At 31.1% G+C, this 18423-nt stretch overlaps 1 protein-coding gene across 1 annotated transcript; it reads right to left on the bottom strand.

The window, feature by feature from the left end:
• Nucleotides 1-13169: 13169 nt before the first annotated feature.
• On the bottom strand, nucleotides 13170-18199 carry LOC149482952 (protein takeout-like). Its single transcript, XM_089703374.1, has 5 exons — nucleotides 18104-18199; nucleotides 16682-16901; nucleotides 16104-16237; nucleotides 14950-15105; nucleotides 13170-13587 (listed from the first exon to the last, which is right to left on the bottom strand). The coding sequence occupies exons 1-5, from the start codon at nucleotides 18162-18164 to the stop codon at nucleotides 13436-13438; spliced, it is 723 nt and encodes a 240-aa protein (XP_089559500.1). The 5' UTR covers nucleotides 18165-18199; the 3' UTR covers nucleotides 13170-13435.
• Between the last annotated feature and the right edge of the window lie 224 nt (nucleotides 18200-18423).

Below are 18423 nucleotides of genomic sequence, written 5' to 3'. Positions count from 1 at the left end.
TCTTTTTGAGATTTTCCAAATAACTTAATATCATCCATGTACATCAAGTGAGTAACTGCAGTATCATTAGTGAGTTGATATCCCATTCCTTTTCTAGAGAGAGGGTTTGAAAATGGATTCAATGCCATACAGAACCACAGGGGGCTGAGTGAGTCTCCTTGAAATATACCATTTTTAATTTGAATTTGTTCAGTAGTTATATGAGTAGTTTTTGTTTTTAACCTTAGAGATGTTTTCCAGTAGACCATGCAGTTTTGTAAAAATGTTATTAAAGATGAATTTACTTTATAAATTTGAAGGATATGTATTAACCATGAATGAGGTACAATATCAAACGCTTTTGTTTTTATAACATAACGTATAATATAATGTATTGAAATATTAGGATTATAACATAACTCAGTTTTAATGAAACCCAGACGAGTTTTTATAGTTGATAAGCACCAACAATTTTACAATTATTTAATAATTTTTTTATGTTAATCTCCACTCCGTATTATATTTTAATTAAGCTAATTGTTTCCTTCTAGATGAAAAAATCGAATACTAATAAAATGTATTAGCACAAGCTACCGGCTTGATTTTCTTCTTATCTATCTCTATGCTAGATTTCATACATTTCCAATTAGCCAATTAGTTATCAACTGTTATTAAGCATTTAGTTTTGGCTTGAAGAGTTCATCATCCATGTTTTTCTACAAAGCAATCTAACAGTAGTAGAAATATGGATAATATTATGATGAAGATATAAAAAGCTTACAGTTTAGTATATGAAATGTATACAAAAACCTTATAGCCATATTATTACAAAATAAGAAAAGTCTGGTAGGCAGCTATTTCCCCTAATATTATTAATTCGATAGGTGATATAACTACATTATAAACTACGAAGTGACATAGGAGCCAAAAATAGTGTTTAATATGCAGTATTTTTTTTAGGTAAAGCATTGGTGCACTGTTTAGTATATAGGTATGAAGTGTAGCACTTATAATTTTTTAGCTTTAATGTTATATTCATAACTCATAATTTTATATTAATTAGTGTTAATAATTAGACTTCTTTGTTTTAAATACACCCAAAAAAGCAGACATGTTTTTATAGCTAGAAAAAGAAACATTATAAGCACTTTTGATACACCCATTCAGTTTATTCCTCTCATTATAACATTTGCTATTTAGAGACTTTTTGATAAGAACTTATTCAACTTGGCACTTAATTTTATATTTTTTATAAGTAAAATATTTAAATAATTCTCGCTATTATGTCCATTAAGATAGCATCCACTTAGTATTGATAAACGAAGCAACCTAGACTGATTTAAAATTCTCCTATCTATAATTAAGCCTATATAATATATTTCGTCTCGAACTGGTAAGTTATGGGCGTCGAACTAAGTTAGGACATAGGACACCTCAGTACTTTCTGGTGGAAGCCTATACTAATTACTAATATGTATCTAGTAATATTTATGTTGCAGGCAAAGTGTACAATTTCTTCGTTTACAAAAAGCATCCGTCAGTTTGCAAATGCTCGGCATACCTAGTGTAATAATATGATGAGAATTTACTATTCCAAACGTTCACAAGGAGCTGTTTGCGTTTGTATTTCTGTGTAGTTAAAGAACAACAACCATCTAAACCAAAATTTCTTATTATTGTATAGATTAGCTATTTGATAAGTACCTATTGTTTCAGTAGTTACTGTCAATATAAAATATGGGAGAGCAGCATGTTAACCACATAACCTATTCGTTTTTGGCTATTATAAAACCTAAGATTTCTAGATTCAGTCTTTTCATTTTAACGACCTGCTTTCCCTCTATGTGTTGTATATCTAAAGTCGACAGTTCTGCTTGCAGCTGATTGCTGCTGCTGCAGGAAAACAAGATAAAAGAAGAAAGAATATTGTTCTGAAATAGGTGCGATTACGTATTAGTAGGTACCTACAATAAGCAGAGATTTTGAAAGTTTTAAGTTTTCGAATATTTAACTAAGGAATTCAAATTCATCGCATGAATAAAGCTTGAGGTGTTTTATATTTAACTAGCTGTTGCTTGCGGCTCCGCTCCTGTAGGTCTTAGCGTGATGATACATAGCCTATAGCCTTCCTCGATTAGGTAATGGGCTATCTAACACCGAAAGAATTTTTCAAATCGGACCAGTAGTTCCTGAGATTAGCGCGTTCAAACAAACAAACTCTTCAGCTTTATAATATTAGTATAGATTCACTTAAGTTTAAACTAAATAGCTTAAAAGATGATTACGTTTTTTTAACAATTAAAAATTTCCATTGCTAGTCGGAATTCTCCGAACGATATTAATATACGTCTTAGTTCCGTATCTTCAATTAATAATAAAATTATCAATAATTGCTATATAACCGGCTTCAGCAAAACCTATAAAATATTATATGTATTTGATCATAATAATATTCCCGCTTCATAATAAGTTACTTATTGCGCAGCTTTAGAAACTCCATAATATTAGGATACTTACATTTCCCTTTTTTTTCTGTCACAACAGAACAAGAGTCAAAAATATTTTACATTTGAAGCTAAAATCCGACGTGACGGTCCTTAACATGTCTATGACTAAAAGAAAAATTAACATAAATTAATAATAATAATTAGAGAATATTAATAGTAGGAACAACATACGCAATACGCATGTTTGTTTTGGCAAATGTATTAAAAACAGCAAAGGTCAATAAACTTAAAATTTAATAATGTACCTAAAATATCTATTATAAATAATATCTATTGTTATTTCCATTGAGTCGAAAGAAATGTTGTAGGTAGGTAAAGGTCACGCATCGGTGTATTATGAGTTTATGAGATTTAAACAATGAATTTTCTTTATGACGTAGTACCGTGTTCAATGACTTCAAAAAAAAACTATGTAGGTTTTAAATTATTTGAAAAAAATAAGATGTAATATTATATATTTTTATAAAGATAGTTTATAAAAAATAATCCTCAACAATCCTTGCTAGAAATCGAATAAGTCTGTATAATTGTAACAAAAAAAACGACTCGAATATGTATAGGTACGTAAATTAGAAATATATGGAGAAAAACAGTAATCAATTGCTTTTATAATTCCTTCAAGTATCTGATGGCGTAGTCTTAAAGTTTTTATTTGCCATACCACTTAATCTATTACTAATAATAATTAAGATAATAATTTTCCTGCGTCACTAAGCCGTGTCATCGAAACTCATCATAAATAATGAATAACTTATCTATATAGAAATCGAATATTATTGCGAAAATTGTAGTGAGGATCGTACGGATAAACAATAATTTTATAAGGATTAAGTATTTATTGTTGTTTAAGTATCAATTCCGAGCTTTTTGGTTTTTGTATTTTTCCCTGCTTATTTAACTACAGAAAACATCTACCCGGGTGGAACTAGCGCGAGATTCTCAATGGGTATATAAAAATAACAAGAATCATTTTCGTAACAGTCCACAAAAAAGGCCTAGCAACCTTTTCATTTGACACTGATAGTACTCATCTATCATCATCAGTATACTAATTGTGATTTGTGACATTTCTGTAGTTATAATAATTGCTCTTAACAATGATACAGGATTTTCATTCATTGATACAAAGATATTTTTTATTATAACCATTGTTCGTCAGAGTATACAGGGTGTCCCAAAAAGTAGTGATATACTGAAGCTGGGAGATAGAGGACTTAGAGGGCTATCCGAATCACCCCCATGTGTGTTATGCGATTTTTCGTATTTTCGGAGTTATTACATTTTTTTCAATTTTTCATCTATCGCCGAGTACGATGAGATTTTTATTTATGGTGACGTGAATTATTGCGCTAGATGCTTGATTTTTTTTTGTGTGCTAAGCTGAAAGATAGGCCAATTCAGTATGGTAACATTTACTATCGTTAAATCTTCGAATAGAATAAAAAAAAGAATTAAATGCCAAGAAAGATAAAATTACCCAGTATGTTCATAACTTCAAGGGCCCATAAAAAAATAAAATCACATAAAAAAGGTTTTCCATTTGGCTTTTAAAAACTTGCTCTATCGATCAGGTAGCTACCCTAAAAATTTCATTTTATTATTCTGAAGGCTTCAATCGAAAAATTGAAATCTAAATGTGGTAAGTGGAAAATTTTTATTAACATGATGATCATTAAAACCAATAAATAGGTGTTAAATTACCAGAATTTTTTTAAAATAGCCCCGCTGTTGCTCAATGCAAGTGCGACATCACCGTAAAAAGTTGTCTTTTTAATGTCTGAATGCTCTTTTATCATTTTTAATGGTTTCTTCTGCAACTATGAATTTCGGGTTATTTCGTCCAAATTGTGGCATTCTCTCAAGTGGCCAAGGTCTTTTTAGTATCCCCATTAAAACAAATCAATGGGGTTTAGGTCGAGGGACCGTGGAGGCCAGGCTTTAAAGCAGGCATCACCGGCGCATGCGCAGGCTGCAACGACCAATCCATCTTTCAGAGTATTTTTGCCCTTTAGCCTGGCCTCCACGATCTCCGGACATAAACCCTACTGAATTTTTTCCGTGGGAATACTACAAAGACGAGAGACTGCCACAATTTGGACGAAATAACCCGGAAATTCATAGTTGCAGAAGAAACCATTTAAAATGATAAAAGAGCATTCAGACATTAAAAAAACAACTTTTTACGGTGATGTCGCACTTGCATTGAGCAACAGCGGGGCTATTTTAAAAAAATTCTGGTAATTTAACACCTATTTATTGGTTTTAATGATCATCATGTTAATAAAAATTTTCCACTTACCACATTTAGATTTCAATTTTTCGATTGAAGCCTTCAGAATAATAAAATGAAATTTTTAGGGTAGCTACCTGATCGATAGAGCAAGTTTTTAAAAGCCAAATGGAAAACCTTTTTTATGTGATTTTATTTTTTTATGGGCCCTTGAAGTTATAAACATACTGGGTAATTTTATCTTTCTTGGCATTTAATTCTTTTTTTTTATTCCATTCGAAGATCTAACGATAGTAAATGTTACCATACTGAATTAGCCTATCTTTCAGCTTAGCACACAAAAAAAATCAAGCATCTAGCGCAATAATTCACGTCACCATAAATAAAAATCTCATCGTACTCGGCGATAGATGAAAAATTGAAAAAAATGTAATAACTCCGAAAATACGAAAAATCGCATAACACACATGGGGGTGATTCGGATAGCCCTCTTGGTCCTCTACCTTCCAGCTTTCGTTCATCACTACTTTTTGGGACACCCTGTATATTATGTTGTACTATAACTGACTGAAATTTTTATAGAAATGGCTCCTTTCATTGAATATATATCTGTAGGTACAAATATATATAAAGCAGAAAAGTTCGTTTGTTTATTTGCTTGAACGCGTTAATCTCAGGAACTACTGGTAAAATTTGATCATATCTTTTTTAAAGGAGCATTTCAACAATTAGGTATTTTAGCATTTGAATAATTTGATAGCCCACATAATATATCGAGGAAGGCTATATTATGTCATCAACCGAAGGCCAATAGGAGCTGAGCAATGTGAGTGAAACGAAACCACAGGCACACTGCAAGGCTAGGTAGTTTAAAATATTTTTGAAGAAAAATAATAAAAAAAAAATTCCGACAATTCTAATAGTTGGATAAGAAATGTAGGTATGTGAGAAGTATTTAACCCATAAACCAATTATAAAAGACACATTATTTCATTTTATATTACAGACAGATAACACTTACAAAAAATATATTGTGTTGTTTTTCTATATATGCATTTTTTAAGTTGGTGCGTCATCAACGTAAAAAATAAACACAGAACTAATAGATTTTATCCTAAACATAAAAGAAATAAGCTTCTTTATAGAACGTTAAAGTGTAGAACAGGTTCATCATAAAAACTTAACTAGCAAGTGGATCTTTACACTGAAGTAAAGTAAAAAAATATAACTAGTTTATTTTTTTATTCCTGTGTCAAATCTTATCACGGAAAATCCAGCCGCTAAGAAATTTCTGTTCAACAAAACAACTGTCAATCATATTCAACCTTGACGCTGATTTTTTTATTATGTACATGGTAGAACATATACGGTAAACAAATTATTTTATCTTCAATTATAATTGAATAGCATTAAAATACTTATAATTATTTTCATTACTAAAAAATATAACAAGCTCTTCTTAAAAAATACACAGGTTCGAATCATGCTCCAATTTTTTATTTACATTATATCAAAAGTTTCAAATGATTATCAACAATTTACACAGGTACAAAAATAGATTGTATTTGATAATTTTACTACAATAAACGACAATTGGTAAAATAAAAATAATCATTTTTGTAACATTAATAATTTATTCATTCCTAGCTTTCCGCCAGCGGCTCGCCCGCGTATAGTCATAGAATATTATTAAAAAAAATATTCAATGTACAGTTTTGACTTTCCTGTAAGTGACTTTCCAGTCATTCAATAAAAAAAAGCAAATTCAACCAGTTTTGACTGCGACTATTTTATCATAAAAGTAGAAAAATAATATTTCCCTTTATTATTAGGTAAATATTTGATACATTTACATTTACATTAGAGAAATATTCAGAAAACAGACAGAATAATATAATGCGATGGAAAAGTAACAGCATTATGTAAATAATTTTGAACACTGAAGCTTTCACCTTAACGCTCGTGAAAAAAATGAAGTTTAGTTTTAGCGTTCTAACACACGAACGGCAAGTAACGAACGGCAGAGGCTACTTCAGCCGTCGCCACATGTCGACGGCAGACGGCGGCACGTCGGCGGCAGCAGTTAATATGTCGACGGCTGCCGTCGACAGGCAAAAACGGATGCCGTCAAACGTCAAACGCTTTCAGTTTGCCGTCAACACAAAACTGCAAGCGTCGCCACTTGTCGACGGCAGCCGTCGACATATTAACTGCTGCCGTCGACGTGCCGCCGACTACCGTCGACATGTGGCCTCTGCCGTTCACAACTTGCCGTTCGTCTGTAAGAACTCTGGTATTTCGCGAAAGCAACTTTACATCTATCAGGTTTTTGCAAATTAAATAAGCGGCCAAATGCCAATAGCCTTTACGATTTATTAAAAATAGGCACGTAGCCTTATTCAATTTTTTAAAGATTTTTCTTTGAATGTAGAATTTTTCCCCAAGAGCAAATTAGATATTATAACTACTCCTTGTTACATAATATAATCGCATCGATGTCAAACCTTTATATGACTGATTATATACAACTCTGTAATTGGTATAATTATATCACTTTGCATCTTTATAAGACTTAATAATTATCCTGCTATTGAGTCTTATTTCGTTTTACAGCAATTAGAAGTTGTCGTTAGACTATTTTAATGGAGTTTACTAGAAAATTGAATGTATAAATAAATTAATAGATATAGGAAAATTCCAGTGAGATATTGATTGTAAGCTTACGGTAGCGGAAGGCCTTTAAAATAGTCGAGCATTCTAGACTACGAATGTTGCTCCAAAATCTTTATGATAATAAAATTATACACGAAATATATAATAAAGCTATTATAAAATTGAAGTGTTTGTTTGTTCTGCTTGTATGGGCTAATCTCAGGAACCACTCGTCCGATTTGAAAAATTATTTCACTGTTAGTCCATTTACCGAGGAAGGCTAAAGGCATATTATATCATCACGCTAAGACCAATTATTATTAGGAGTCTAGCTAATAATTTTTAATAAGTCCACGAAGTAATAAAAATAGTGTTTGCTATTTGAAATTGAAATGAATTTGCTAATTTTTGTTGCCTTTAAAACATTTCAGAGCATAATGTACAATTCAGATTTCTAATTTTAGCAACAACGAAAATGGCCTGTTTTGCTTCGAATAAAGGATGGTACGCTCGTGCTGAGTTTTCTTGACATGGTGGTGAAGGAATAAATTTGAAATTTAAATTGGAAGCCCAGAATTCAGAAATATACAGTTATGTTTTGGGTCACAGGTAAAACTATAATAAATAAATGTTTTCAATAATATTGTTTATCAATTTAAGCTTGACGTGAGGAGATTATTGTGTGAATTAATATGCAAGGCGCAACAAATTTGTCGTGTTTATTCAGAAAAGTATGTGAAGATCTTTGTGATATGAATTATACAATGTATAACTTAAAAAAACTGCAGAGGAGTTAATGAACACTTTGTTAATCTATACATAAATAGTAGGCCAGTGGAAATTAACATTAAATTCGCAAAGCACGATGTAGATTTGAATTTTTGGTATGTTGTTTGGATCAGTTAGGGTGATGTAAATCCCAATTTGCAACTTCGAAAAAGTTGTGCTCGCTGCGCACCACGTGATAAACTGCGAAAATTTGGACTTTTTTCACTTTTTGCTCTAAAAGTCATAAACTATGCGTTTCCGACAAGTATGATTCAGAACATAAAATAAGGTTATTAAATTTGCAACAATTTAAGCCTAACCGCAGCTCTCTAAACCTTATAACGACTAAACTGTGGCCATTCGAAGATGGTTCATTTTTCCCGAAATATTGAAATTTTTAGTTTTGCTCCCGTTTGAAGCAAAATATTGGCAAAAACCGCTCGTTCTATGAGAAGTTCGTATAATAAAGTTGTAGTGCATTTAATTTTCTTTCATAAGAGCATAGAACAAAGTCTGTGAGACAAATATTTCACACACAATATCTGAAAAACAAAAAGAAGGTAGAAATAGATTTTTAAAGAATTGAAACTGAGAGCATATAAAATCATAAAAAGAATAATACTTTTTCATTTGCAGGATAGGTAATTAACAAAATTACAAAATTTGGGAAAGTAGGAAAAAAGATTATACGCAAATAATAAACTGCGAAAATTTTGGACTTTTTTCACTTTTTGCTCTAAAAGTCATGAACTATGCGTTTCCGACAAGTATCATTCAGTACATAAATTAAGGTTATTAAATTTGCAACAATTTAAGCCTAATTAAAGCTCTCTAAATCTTATAGCGACTAAACTGTGGCCATTCGAAGATGGTTCATTTTTCCCGAAATATTGAAATTTTTAGTTTTGCTCCCGTTTGAAGCAAAATATTGGCAAAAACCGCTCGTTCTATGAGAAGGTCGTATAATAAAGTTGTAGTGCATTTAATTTTCTTTCATTAGAGCATAGAACAAAGTCTGTGAGACAAATAGTTCACTCACAATATCTGAAAAACAAAAAGAAGGTAGAAATAGATTTTTAAAGAATTGAAACTGAGGGCATATAAAATCATAAAAAGGATAATACTTTTTCATTTGCAGTATAAGTAATTAACAAAATTACAAAGCTAATTAAATTTGCAACAATTGAAGCCAAACCGCAGCTGTCTAAACCTTATAACAACTAAGCTGTGGCCTTTCAAAGATAGTCAGTTTTTCCCGAAAATTTCAAATTTTTAGTTTTGCTCCCGTTTGAACCAAAATATTGGCAAAAACCGCTCGTTCTATGAGAAAGTCGTATAATAAAGTTGTAGTGCATTTAATTTTCTTTCATTAGAGCATAGAACAAAGTCTGTGAGACAAATAGTTCACTCACAATATCTGAAAAACAAAAAGAAGGTAGAAATAGATTTTTAAAGAATTGAAACTGAGGGCATATAAAATCATAAAAAGGATAATACTTTTTCATTTGCAGGATAGGTAATTAACAAAATTAAATTTTCTACAACTTTATTTTATGACCTTCTCATAGAACGAGCGGTTTTGCCAATATTTTGGTTCAAACGGGAGCAAAACTAAAAATTTGAAAATTTCGGGAAAAACTGACTATCTTTGAAAGGCCACAGCTTAGTTGTTATAAGGTTTAGAGAGCTGCGGTTTGGCTTAAATTGTTGCAAATTTAATTAGCTTTGTAATTTTGTTAATTACCTATCCTGCAAATGAAAAAGTATTATCCTTTTTATGATTTTATATGCCCTCAGTTTCAATTCTTTAAAAATCTATTTCTACCTTTTTTTTGTTTTTCAGATATTGTGAGTGAACTATTTGTCTCACAGACTTTGTTCTATGCTCTTATGAAAGAAAATTAAATGCACTACAACTTTATTATACGAACTTCTCATAGAACGAGCGGTTTTTGCCAATATTTTGCTTCAAACGGGAGCAAAACTAAAAATTTCAATATTTCGGGAAAAATGAACCATCTTCGAATGGCCACAGTTTAGTCGTTATAAGGTTTAGAGAGCTGCGGTTAGGCTTAAATTGTTGCAAATTTAATAACCTTAATTTATGTACTGAATCATACTTGTCGGAAACGCATAGTTTATGACTTTTAGAGCAAAAAGTGAAAAAAGTCCAAAATTTTCGCAGTTTATCACGTGGTGCGCAGCGAGCACAACTTTTTCGAAGTTGCAAATTGGGATTTACATCACCCTAACTGATCCAAACAACATACCAAAAATTCAAATCTACATCGTGCTTTGCGAATTTAGGGTTTTTTAGTGTCGATTTCTACTGGCCTATAGTACGATAGTAAGAGTGCGCTTTTTAAAACACTATTTCGGTGGAACTAGAACAAATTTCGTATTTCATGGTATTTCATAAATTTCCTACTTCGTATTTCACCGCAAAAAAGTATATCTAGTTTATACACTAGTTACGAGAAAACTCACCAAAACTTAAAAAAAGTAAATCTAAAAATCTGACATGAAATATTCCGAAACGCAATGCTAGTTGTAATGTAGGTACTCTAATAGGCAAATATATCGTTCCAAGTAAATTAATCGAAACTGAAGTTCCTCCTTCACTTAGTGCATGTGAAACTCTCTAAGTTAATAATGGGTCTAGGCGGTAACTATTCAAAGTTTCATCTAAACTATTGGGCTTTGTTGACCCATTTGTGGCATTATGTGGAGTTAGATTGTACATTCCTAGACAGACTGTACTCGTCTACGAATAGTGAACTTTCTGTTGAATAGTTTAAATCTGTTATGTGCTATAAATGCTCGTCTTAACGAATATACTGGAATATATACAAAGTGTAATTTGGTATTGTACGAGTAATTAGTACTTAGTGACTAGATAATGATACCTACTTCTATATTAATTTAGTTGCAATACTAAAGTGAGTTTCAGGGGCTCTATTGTGATACGTCTTGGTTTCATTCATACAAGAATGAAGAACGAAGATAGAAGAACCTCAAACTCTTCTACAAAACAGTATGAGGTTTTTTCATCTTCACCGAAAATTATTATAGGTATTTCATTTTATAAATATTGGTGGCTTCTGGTTATAATTCTGTACTACTCTATCATGTTATATACCCATTACCCATATCTTTATCAATTAAATAATTTATCATTAGTAAATTATAGGTACATATAGGTAATGATGCATTTTTCTTCAATAAGTCATTCACTGTTAAAGCATTTAATATGTATTTAATATAAGAGTTTTCTATTGTTTCTCTGAAAAATTGTATTAATTATGTTTCGCGTTAATGTGATAATAATGTTGAATCGTACATTACATAATAACTCCCAGGTCAATTATAAATATTAAATTAAATTATAATTAAGAAAAGAATAGTGGTTAATTGTTAATTTGTAATATTATGAGGTGGATATTTTAAATAAAGAAAGTGTATTTATTACTTCTCTTTATAATATCTACCATTGTTTGTATTAGGTACCTCTATTGTCAACGGTTGGTGGTGTGAAAACATTCCATCCTATAAGTTCTGGGTTTGATCCCCGGTAAATACTAATTAAAAAAGAACCAGCGTCATTTTGGTAGGTAATCTCTAATGGCGATCTATTGTCTCATAAGGCGCGGGTCAAACACAAGCGGCGCGGGCGCGGGCGTGCCATAAGCGCACCTCGTGTTTGCAACTTGTTTTGCACCACGTCCTTCTTCTACATTTTGTATGAAAGAACTTTGAAAATAGCCAATAGCGCACCCGATTCGCGCCGGCAGTGCGCCCGATGCGCGCCGCGCCGCTTGTGTCTTGCGCCTAAGAATCTATTTGAAATCTAATCTGTATAAAGTTTTGTAAAACCTGTAAGTTTTTTATTTGTTTGTATGTGCTTCTCTCAGCAATTCTGGTTTAAATTAAAGAAGATAATTGTTGGACATTCCTGTAATAAAAGCAGACTAGTTGCGTGGATCAGCTTATAGCTGAATAGTTTGATTGTTTGTTTGGTTGAAAGTGCTAATCTCTGGAACTATAGGTCCGATTTGAAAAGTTCTTTCGGTGTTAGTTCCAGGAAGACTATAGGCCTATAACACACTAAGACCAATAAAAGCGGAGCAATGCGAGTAAAACCGCAGGGCACAACTAGATCATTATTAAGTATTACTTACATAGAAACATTTAATATAAAATTATAAAAAAAAACATACTACCGTGCGTAACTCGATTCTTCTGTGAAACTTACGATGTACCTTCCTTGAATGTCTAATAATATGTAAATTAGCAAAGGCTAATTATTTATTGTAAGATAACCAAATGATTTTTGAGAAGCCTTTTGATGTCACATCAGTAGAAACTTTTCTCGAATTTCAGGATCGGAAAGTTCTATCCCAAGAGATCTCGTACTAAGCTGAGATCAACGAGATTAAGGATTTTTAAAGACAGTTCTATGATTTTTCTTGCAATACTAGTCCGTATAGGTGTATCGAGTTACATATACCTTGATTTTTAATATAAATATCAAATCAAAGGTTCAAAAAATATGTTATTTAAAAATTTAAGACGGCTTTTAAAACTTATTGATCTCTGCGTTTTTTTTTTCATTTACATGGTTATGAATACATCGTGATGTTTTTAATTATTATTAAAAAAAGCAATTGCGGTTGTGATAACGTACCAACGGTTATATAATCGGAATTAATTGATTGAATTGCATTAAATTCCAACTATTATATCCAATTTTTTATTAAATACAAAATAATTATTCTCAGATTATGCGGGTTAACTTTCAACAGGCGACAGCGCAATATTTGTTTAGGCTCTGTTTAAAAGGCTTGTTGTTTGCTTTCTATATTATAATTCATACTCTTATGATATTTAGAGTAACTTATTGTATATAGTAATCGTTTATTTAGATTTGTAAGTATCAGTTCCATTTTTTTATATTCCATTGTATACCTACTGTATGTAGGTATATATTAGAGCATTTATATCTTCATAATTAAGGAATAGCTATATATTTCAAATTAGGCTAAAATAGTGTTTATTACATTATACAACAAATAGTGAGATATCACTTATTATGTTAAAGATAATATGTAGTAATATGCATACCTATTTAATTTTTGAAAAGGTTTACGGCCATTTTAAGGCAAAACGAATGATGGTGTTTTTTAAATATTGCAAAATGTTTTAAATAGTTCTGGATCAGTTTAGGTAATAAAGGATTTAAACCACATCTGTATTTAATTTTTGGTTACATCATAGACGTTATATTTATTTTTATTTTCAGTTATTGTGACATCAATTCTTCTAGAGGGACGGTTTTCAAATATTTGTTCACATTGGACACAATTTTCTTGAGGGTTGTGTAAAATACAGGGTCTTGGACTAGATCGGCTACTTCCTTCCAATTTTCATTAGCGAACTTGTGGACAGCGTCAGCTGAAACATACGAACACATTAATTATAGCTTATCATCATCATCAGCATATATGTTCCCACTGCTGGGACACGGGCCTCTTATGAGGGTACAGGCACATCCACCAAGCCAAGTGCGGGTTGGCAGATGTCACATGTCGTCGAACTTTTGATTCTTCGACATGTAGGTTTCCTAACGATGTTTTCATTCACTGTTCGCTAGCTTACCATATTATGCAGTAAAAATATATTTCTACTTTTACTAGTTAGGTATTCAGTAAGTTAGTTATTTTTGCCTGTATTGTCATTGCCTTACACCAAATTTGTTATGTCTATTTATTTATTTATACCAGAATTTATTTGAAATAAGGAAATCATGGCAGGAGTTTTAGGTTGTTTTAGTTTCAATTGTATTATGCATTCATAAATTATATTATTTTGCCCGTTAATTTTATAGTTTTTGTTCAAATATCTTAGCGGAACATAGTCTACTCGCACCACGACTTTTTTGTTATTCTGTAAGGCTATAAAATCTGTAATATTAGGATAATAATATATAATTTGACTACAAATGCAACAAAAATGGTATTCTTTTACGTCAATGGATGATTATTAACATCACTGTACAACCACTTCGAAAAATTTAAATTAATCTGCATAATATAAATTTTATCTTAATTTTTGCAGTGAGAAAAAAAAGTTGGCAAATTTAAATGTTACTAGATGAAGCCAGTCTTAAAATATATAATACCTACTTGCTATGTCCTAGGTGGAGTAAGGCCGTTCAGTTTCTTAAAAACCTCTTGTAATTCACGATTTTGCCTTATGCTATATAATTAATTATTCATGTGTATGTTATATTTATTTTTTTCTTTACTACACTGATTTGAGGGTATGAAGGCCATTTTTAAATTTATACTCATATATGCAATATTCGATTTTTCTTAGTACCTACGCTTTGTTTGCCGGCGCACTAAAAATTATATGAGAATCTACTAATTTAGGTAATGAGTTTGTTTTTTGTTTTTTTTGGAACTATGGATCTGATTTTCAAATTTATTTCAGTGTCAGCTAGATTATTTATTGAAAAAGGTTTTATGTAATGTTATATCATGATGCAAAGACAAATAGGAGCGGAGCAATGCGTGTAAAACGGCAGTGCACAGCTAGTCTATACTACGAGTAATATTATTATATTAAGCTGAAGAGTTTGTTTGTTTGTTTCAACGCGCTAATCTCAGGAACTACTGGTCCGATTTGAAAAATTCTTTCAGTGTTAGATAGCCGTTTTATCGAGAAGGGTATAAGTTATATATTTTTGACGCTAAGATCAATAGGAGCACAGCAATGCGCGCACAGCTAGTGAGAAATAAAATGTTTACTTACATAAATCTTTTTGCCCATTGAATAGGTTTTTGAAGTCAAATATAATGGGGCCGAGGGCTTCGTTCTCTAGTTTTATGTTTTTAATTGTTATATAATCTTTGCCATCTTTTCCTTGCGTTTTCTTCAATTCGCCATCCACAATAGTTTTGTATTTGGCTGAAAATTAATTTTTAGTTAGTATGAATGGTTTTATTCTACACTATAATATTATAAAGCTGAAGAGTTTGTTTGTTTGTTTGAACGCGCTAATCTCAGGAACTACTGGCCCGAATTGAAAAATTCTTTCAGTGTTAGATAGCCCATTTATTGAGGAAGGCTATATAGTATATATCATCACGCTACGCTGCGCACTGCGGGTAAAACCGCAGGGCAAAGCTAGTTATTATATAACATATTCATAATAACCGCAAAAAAAACTTACTAGCAAGATCGCTGATAAGATAGTATGGGAAACATTGTTCATTAAATAAATACAATTTTGTAAATGAATATCTGACGCAGTTAAATAAAAAACAATGACCACGTGTTGGCCATGATTGTATCGTGTTTTTTACGGGAACTGCATACATGTTTAAAATAAATAGGTATAATTTTTAAGTAAAGGCAAAGCATAAAAATGACCATGTCCTTGGTACAGTAGATAATAAAAATACATGTACTAGCGTAAAACCGTAAGGTATATTCCTTATGACCCCTCGGTTTTATACTATATTATATATTTTATATATATATTTATATGTGAAAATTTTGCACTTACTATTAGAAGCCTGGACTTTATAATTTTCGTATTAAAATAAATCGAAAAAGTAATAGAAATAAAATATGTTTATAATTCATCAAAAATAATACAGGTACATAACGTATAATATACCTAATACACAAGAATGAACATTATATTCATGCTAGCTTTCCGCCCGCATTTTCGAAGAAAAACCCGCATACTTCCTGTGGCATTTCCGGGATAAAACCTATCCTATGTGTTAATCCAAGTTACCCTCTATATGTGCGCTTAATTTCATTGTAATCGGTTCAGTAGTATTTGCGTGAAAGAGTAACAAACATACATGCATACACAAACACATACACATACATCCTCACAAACTTTCGCATTTATAATATTAGTAGGAAAGGATAGGATAGGAAGTAGGACTTACTGGATGCCATATCAAATGTGCCCGTTCCCTCAACTGGTAAGATGATGAGACGTCCAGATATTGTGTAGTCTCCAAAAAGGTGGAACTTCGGACAGTTCAGTTCTAAGTGGAATTTTAATGCGTTGATGTTGGTTCTGGAATATTTATTTATTTTATTTATTTATTAATATATAGGTAAAGTACATTAAGGTAATGTAATTAAGCTATTCTGATATAAACATATTTGTCAGTTTGTAGGTGGTGGTCTTTGGAAATACCTACTGATCCGATTGCGAAAACTTTTTCATTAATAGAAAGGTATCTACACAATTCAGGACAGCCAAATTTATTTTTAGGGATAAGCTGTTATTCATTAATTCGTAGGTAATAAGTTTATTTATTATTTATTACAAAAATTACCACACACACATGAAATCATCTTATTCTTTTTTTAAATATACTTAAAAAAAAAGCTGAAATTACGTAAGTATTATTATAGCAATAGAATTACGTATGACCATTTAAGAATTACACTATAAACGGCATTAATAATGTAGAATTATCCTTTGTTTGTAATTTTTTGTACAAAAACCACTTACTTTACATTGGAAACGACGCATTGTTTATATCCCTCTAAAACTGCGTTTTTGAACTTGTATTTAATAATGGAGAGATCTCCTTCAATAAATTCTACATGGAGAGGATCCGATGACTCAATCCCAAGTTCGGGATTCGCGGACAGAAGCGTCGGGAATGCCGCATTTATTGAGTTTTCAATACATTTCGAATCATCCTTTTTGCATGGTGAGAGGACAGATTCTGAAAATTATAAAGAATATTTAAGTATATTGAAGAACACACAGATCACAGAAATGGAAGAACACATTCGGGAGGTTTAAAAGTAATTCTTTTAAGAAAATGTCTTGAAATTTTATGCGTGACTTTAATTTTATTAGTTTTAGGTACACTTCTATTTAGTTTCAGAAATATATTTTACATCAAAATATACTAGAAGAAATGAAGTGTTTCTCAAAATTATAGGTCTCTTCTTATTTATTGTTATTCACGGGAAAAAGAAGATATAAACTGATTGCAGTTAAACATAAACGGTTGATTTTCAAGTCCATGTTCGTAATAAGGAAACAAAAGCAGTTTCCTAGTTTTCTATGAAACATTAATTTCTTTCTTGATTTGAATAAATATTTAGCTATGTTATACTGGAATATTATTAATGGGATCAATGTTATAGTGCTAATATAATTTTGACGCTTTGAGTAGATACCTATAGATAATAAGTAACGCCACATTATATCTTTGCAATAAGTGATAATTACTATTGCAATTTAACAGAAAACTGCATATTATTTTTGTAACCGACTCTTAAACTATCTACGGTTAGTTAGATTTAATTTAAACGTTGTACCTACTTACTTCGTATTAAGGATCAGTGACAACACAATCATTTCATAATGCATGTTTTTAATCTACGTTAAGTATTATTTTACAATCAGTTGCATTATTTATTTATAGATGCAATTTTTACTGCAATTTTTTGTAAATATTACCTACTTTAAGGTTGATAAACAAGGTTGCTAAAACATTTAAAACAAACCAGTCTTAAGTTTATTTTTTGGTTTGAATAATGTGGAGGTCATAATTTTGTTTACATTTGTATCATTAATTTATTTAATTAATCTATCAACAAAATATTATAAAGTATTGTATAATTATGACGTCTTTGCATAATACGATTAGGTTTTAAGTACCTATGTAGGTATATTATAAAGAAAAAAGACACATAATTTTTTTAAACAAATTAGCTGTCCCGGCTACCTTTGTTTTGCCCACAGCCCAACTCTTTTAGCTTGGGGGTACGAAAAATAGATGTTGTGTACCCGATATGCACACAAAATTTCATCAGTGCAACCGTTTCGGAGGATTCGAGAATAAATATCCCTCTATGTGCCTCTTTTTTAGATAAAATAATAATTATAAAATCAAATATAAAAATGAATACTTACTAGAGTATACACTATTTATAAGGACTACAGAAAAAACTAGAAGATTTAAAATCGATCCCATATTTGCAGCGAGACCCGACCTCGGTCGTTTCAAAAATCTTTATGACTAAGAGAATCGACATTTAAGTCTTATAAAGGTTTTATATACTATTCATGTCTTTATGTACTGAACATATACTAAACATCATTTAGATTATATCTTTCTGTTTGTTGTGGTTAAGTTTATAGCTTATGAAGTACTTACGAGTAGGACAAGTTTCAAAGTATAGGTAGTAAATAAAAATTTATATAATATACTTCATGAAGGTATTACATTATAT

The sequence above is a fragment of the Colias philodice genome, chromosome 14 (genome assembly GCF_061535455.1).
Source record: "Colias philodice isolate Cphi_HAF_F1 chromosome 14, ilColPhil1 Martin Lab GWU primary, whole genome shotgun sequence".
In the NCBI taxonomy this organism is placed as follows: Eukaryota; Metazoa; Arthropoda; class Insecta; order Lepidoptera; family Pieridae; genus Colias; species Colias philodice.
This window is presented reverse-complemented; position numbering and strand designations above follow the sequence as displayed.